Source organism: Channa argus, chromosome 1, assembly GCF_033026475.1.
Source record: "Channa argus isolate prfri chromosome 1, Channa argus male v1.0, whole genome shotgun sequence".
Classification (NCBI taxonomy): Eukaryota; Metazoa; Chordata; class Actinopteri; order Anabantiformes; family Channidae; genus Channa; species Channa argus.
In genome coordinates, this window is record NC_090197.1 from 33,019,037 (window position 1) to 33,025,036 (window position 6,000).

General features: G+C 43.2%; 1 protein-coding gene across 2 annotated transcripts in view; it reads left to right on the forward strand.

The window, feature by feature from the left end:
- Window positions 1-4,285, forward strand: part of LOC137131807 (homeobox protein Meis1-like) — a 69,110-nt gene extending 64,825 nt beyond the window's left edge. The window contains exons 10-11 of one of the 2 annotated variants that reach the window (XR_010915040.1): window positions 1,750-3,311; window positions 4,188-4,285. Coding sequence is in view for 1 of the 2 variants with exons in the window: in XM_067513590.1 (XP_067369691.1) it covers window positions 1,750-1,972 (223 nt within the window). In the remaining variant the exon portion in view is untranslated. Of the gene's footprint in view, window positions 1-1,749; window positions 3,313-4,187 lie in introns of those variants that run through there. The other variant, XM_067513590.1, reaches the window with a different exon arrangement.
- Window positions 4,286-6,000: the final 1,715 nt, after the last annotated feature.

Sequence of the window (6,000 nt, forward strand, 5' to 3'; positions counted from 1 at the left end):
AGAACACACGTGAGGAGAAACAATTAAAGGCAAAGGGATGGAAGTGAAGAGAAGGAGAGGTCAACAGTTAGCTAGCGCTGGCCTCAAGCTGACCTCATCCTTCTATAAAGGGTCTGGAGAGCAGAGCAGAGGAGACCTAGGAATGCTCAGGCCTCCTCATCCTTGCCCTTTCTCTCTCTTGCTCCTCCTCCCATATCTCCCCCAGCAAAACAGGGTAGCGAGGGAGGAAAGGAGGGAAGGGGCGTTGGTGATAAAACTCCAGACATTCCCTCATTTGATGGTGCTGTGCCATGTCAGTAAATTCTTGCATTCCTCCTCGGCTCTTTTTGTTTTTCTCCCCCCCCAAATTCCATTCAAAATACTAATTAATATAATAAATTATATATAATAAATAGGAGACAAAATTGCTTTGAGTTCAAAGGCTGACAAGATTCCCATCTTGTTCAATTCCCCCTGTCAACAGCTAATAATTGTTCTAAAGCAGCTTACAAGATATACAGAACAGTTATATAAATCAATACAGGGAAAACTGCAAGGCTGCTAATCATTCCCACTTTATCTTGCTATCTGTCTCTGCCACTCTGTCTTCATTTCCCTGCAGCTCTGTCTTTTGAAGGTGATACAGGAGAGATAGCAGGCGGAAAAACAGGAGGAGCACCATAAAGCAGTTAGAGAGGATATATTAAAGATATATAAAACAAGATGGTGTTGATGCACTAACGTTTCGTTCTGTTCATTCTCCTCTTATCGAGACTCAAATGCTTATTTTCCAACTACAGGATTGTAGACTATTACTACAGACTATGGTTTCCTTAAAGTTCAGCTAGTGCCCCACAGTTAGAGATTAAATAGAAGGGTCCACTGGGGCAACAGCAGGAACACATAAATCAAGTCAGAAGCCCCAAGAGCCCTCTCTTCTAAGGGTCATTACAGGTCAAAGGGTCATTATCCAAGGGTTAGACTGAGCAAGGCCAGAGCACTGGCTGTGTGTGTGTGTGCGCGTGTGAACAATAAATAGTCTAACAGTGTGCTTTTATTGGAGGTCACAGGGTAAAGGGGTTACTCCAAAACTACTGTATATATCACAAATGTGCACACACACACACAAAGATCTTGCTGCTACACATGGGCACCTGTCTTAACAGCGTATCAACCAAAACAATGCCTCTCACCAGTGGGCGACGTGGCATGTTTCTGTCAGCAACACTTCCCACACTGCCAAGCTCGAATCCAAGCGTGTTAAACAGTCAGCAATCTCAGCTCGTTGTGAGGTGGAACGTCTCCAACAAAACGAGATGGGTCGACATGTTTCAAACAGGCAGAGAGAAATCATGGTTAAGCCCTGCCCCACAAAGACCCCAGTGTTTAGGCCGATGTGACTGTGTATACGCTGGGCCTGTGCAAGTTTGTACAAGTCGTGGAGTTCTGCATTTTGAAAGACAGCTGCTTCGGTTGTTAAGATGTGACTTTTGCCTGGGGTCTATTAGAGCTTTACCGGGGCTCAGGCTTGCTTAGGAGAGAATAATTTCTCCATATCACTGTTATGGTTGGCTAAGAGAAAGAGGTTGGTTTGGCAATGTGTTTGTTTTCGTACTGTGTGCCAAGATTTTCAAGGTCTTAGTCAGCAATTTTTGCCTGATCTTGTTTCGAGAAATACATTAACTTCTGTTTTTTGTGTCTTTGTCCCTTATCCTTCCTCTTCCTCCCTTTTACCATCAATCCATTCCCCCATCTCTTCATCTTCTTCAGGTTCATTAACGCGAGGAGGAGAATAGTCCAACCCATGATCGACCAGTCAAATCGTGCAGGCAAGTCTCCTATAGTTTCTGTTTTCAAGTCGTGCAGGCGAAAGCCATCCACACTCCATGCACCCAGAGGCCCCTCAGCTGGTAAATACAGGACTGACCCCCACCCCCCCCATCCTGGAATGTTCAAAACCTCCAGGGGATTTCCCCTTCGTTGTTGTGACTGACCACTAAAATTAAGAACCAAAATGCTACAACATTAACGGCAACTATTAGTCAACGTTGATGTGCCATTTGGGGTGAGAAACTATTAATGATAAAATATATTAATTTGGCTGCAAATGCATTAACGATGAGTGGATTTATTTTTCTTGGCCCATAAACAAAACTAGCTGTGTTCTCTGTAAAGTTTGCTCTTAACCCCATCCTCCCCCCTTTGCCAACAAGGGAAAAAAAAAGCACTCAACCCTTCCTCCTTGGCTCAAACCAAAGTATAATAAGAACTACACCCATTTCTTTTTTTGGGTGACCGTTGTTTGGCTTTTTGGCTCCAGCCCCTTTTTTACCCATCGCCCCCCTCACGCTTTTAAACTCCACACCTCAACCCTATTTGCGGCTGTTTCAGGGAGCGAGGAGTCCCCCTGGTGCTTGGCTTGGTTTGGACTGCCATAAACTTTATTACCTGTAATAGGGGTCAGAGGTCAGGGTGGCATTAGGGGCGCAGTAAAGTTCAAAGGCATTCAGTGGGGCTGAGTTCTTGCTCTTGCTTGACTGACCCCCACACAGCCTAAACTGAGGGGATTTCTATGTGAGCAGAACAATGGAGACGAGCAAAAATGGGAACACTATCAAGTTTCACTTTTCGTTCCTGCTAAGTTTTAGGTAGTATTTACTGGAAAAAGCATTTAGGTAGGAGTAGGCCAATTAGCAAAAATGACTTATTGTGTTCACAATGTGTTTCTACATATTTAGCCACAATGAGTTATTAAATATAAGGAAGTTTGGTTCAGACATTTTCAAACAAGTCAATAGTTTGCGTCAAATAGCAACTAAATAGGAACTATATGTTTGGAGGTCAAATATAATTTTATAATTTTATCCCTACAAATACTCCAGTCATACTATTGGACTGGTTTGCTATCAGTTATCCACTAAAAACTGTTGTCACCTCACCCAGATGCTTCAAATCTAATTTCTAAACAAAATACATTGTGTGTCCTAAGTCTTCTCTCTTGGACTGATCCTTATTAGAGCACTTAGACACATTAAAGTCTACCAGGGGCTTAAAGTATAGAGGCGGCCTTGAAGACACAGAGCAGAATGACGTTGACAGACAACGGCGGCTCCCTGTGCGTGCACCGGCCAACAGTTGATCTTGCTTCGGCCATCGAGTCTTAATTAAAAGCACTAATTGACCACTCTATCCCCTCCCTCCATTCCCTCTATCCCTCCCTCTGTTTTCTCCTCCATCCACAGTAAGTCAAGGAGCTCCCTACAATCCAGATGGCCAGCCGATGGGGGGCTTTGTCATGGATGGCCAGCAGCACATGGGAATCAGACCACCTGGTAAGGCTGTCTCTGCGTGTCTGTGCCTATCTTTCCTCCCTCGCTGTTGTTAGCCCTTTTTCATGCCTCCTTCCCTCTCTCTCTTACTTCTTAAGTCTTTCCCTCATCAGTTCTCCTTTATATATTAATTACTTCTCATCTAGTCTTTCTCAGTCCTTTGGCTTGTTTCTTAATGTGCATCCTTATCTCTAGGTGCCACTGTGTTTCATATGGTGTGTGCCATGTTTATGGTTTATTCTACCAGCATGCTGCTTGTCTTTTCTCATACACAAGCTCATGGTATTGCTGCGTGGTGATTTCACTGTACGCTGTGCAATTTGTGCACCCTCCAACACAATACAGACACACACACACACACACACACACACACACACACACACACACACACCATTCCCCTCCCTTAACACACAAACCAGAACAGGTGTGGTCAATCACATTACACAACCATCTCCTTCCTCACGCTGACTCCCTCGCTCTCAGTCCCTCTCTCTCACGCCATCAGGTCTAATCCCAGAGTTTGCCCTTAAGCTTCTCTCCTCCTCCTCTATCCCCTGTTTTCTGGGATTCTCTCAAGTCTCTAACCCTATCTCACCCTCCACTCAAAGTCAGCAGGTTTGGATAAACTGCCAGGCTACTTAACCTTCCTCCTCACCCCCTTCACTAGACCTAGTTCTGCCAGTTTTAAGCTTGTGTGCTCCTTTGCTATGTTGTCTGTCAAGATAGTTTGACAGTCAAACCATCTCTACTATTTAGTACCTCAGTGTTTTCTCTTTTACTTTTCATAACTTTGATAAAAGCATTTCTCCTGTTTTCACGTAACATGAACCCTATTGCCATGTTTTTGCATTTAAAATTTACTTACTGTTCGTTTGTCAGGAACAATGGGTGGAATGGGCATGAACATGGGCATGGAAGGTCAGTGGCACTACATGTAGCCCCACCCCGGTCAGACCAATCGCAACACAAAGGGGGATGTGAGTATACACTGACACACACTCACAAATGTATTTAATTTGCATTTCTGCAGAGTCTGTAACATTTTGAATCGCAGGAATTTAGAACTTTATTCATATGTACATTTGCTGCAGATAGGGAGGTGTGGAATTGCTTTTAGTCTGCAATTTATAGTGCTCATTTAAAAATGTGATCCTTGACATTTTCTATCAGCTTCCTTTTCTAAATTATCTATAAAAATACAAAAGCTGTGCAATATTACATGGTGTAGCTCTTGGTTTGGCAAATGGTTATTCTCCAAACAGATTTTTCATTTGTACATGTCATTTTTATTTTCTTTTAGGTTAAACTCTCTTGTTTTTGAAAGGATGGCATTTCTCTGTCTCTCTTTTCCTATCCCACCAGTCTGGTGATAAGAGCCTTTGATCACAACCTTGTAATTCCTTGTGTGTACTGTATGTACAGTACACACAAGGTACAGTGTACAGTAGCTCTCTCTCAAACTAGCTACAGGACTAAACATCCCTCATATCAGGGATGTCAGGTTCTTTAGGATATAAAATAGTAAGAGCGGAAAAAAGGCAGAGAAGGTATACATGTCTATATACAATATGAAATATATTATTAAAGAAATTAAATTTAAATGTTTTATAGTAAGTATTTTGTCCACTGGTTTCATACAAGTATTATTTGTAGTGTGAAACAGAAAGGAGGTAAAATAAGACAAATAGGGCAAAGAGTGATGAAAAAAAAAGAAGGCGGGTTTGGTTTGGGACAGGGGTGGAGAAACTGGGGAATGGGAGGGGGGCAGGTAGGACGTTGCCATGGTAACAGACTGATTGGCAAAAATGTAAGCAGTCATAGCTGGTGCAAGAAGAGGGAAAGAGAGAAGTCAGCGCCCCTTAAGTGTCATAAATCTGCCGGGTTGCTTTTGATGCATGAGCCACATTAATACACACACTAACCAGCTAAAGGAGACCCCCCCCCCCCCCACACACACACACACACACACACACACACACACACACCCCACCCTATCTCTGTCTAATGCATGCACTGTCTTATTCCCTCTTTGTGGTTTCTCTCACTCTCAATTTTCTTCTTCTATCTCCTTCACACAAACACCTTTTTCTGCTTCTATTTAATTCTCTGTCTCTCTCTCTCTCTCTCTCACCTCCTCTCCCCATTTCTCCCTCCCTCCCCCTCTCGCCCTAGGGCCAAATAGACTCCCACATAATTCTGGATGTATACAGGCTTGGTGTTGTCACAGTGCACAGTGTGTATAAAGTGGCTACGGGTCCAATCATTCTGAAACATTATTGCTTCATGTGTGTACCTGTGTGGGTGTGTGTAACAATCACAATGTGTAGGTGCGCACACATTGAAACATGTGTCTTTATAACTATGTATGTGTGCTTATGCATGTGCATATGTGTGTATGGTAATAGGATTACTCCTGGCACAGGGAGGGGACACAAACTAGTGCAAAATGGAGGAGTTAGCCAGCAGGGTATGGAGCTTAGCTGGGCCTAATTGACTAGATCCAAATTAAATATGCCATCACCAGAGGTGTGACCAATGGATTTGACTTATTCAGTTTACAAAAATAGAGACCATTAACCCTCCACAGAATGCGCGTGCATGTGAGCGTATGCCATCATGAAAATATGTCGCCCTTGTTTCCATCACAAATGTCCACGACCAAAACAAAGACAGAGAATCTCACATCGATTGG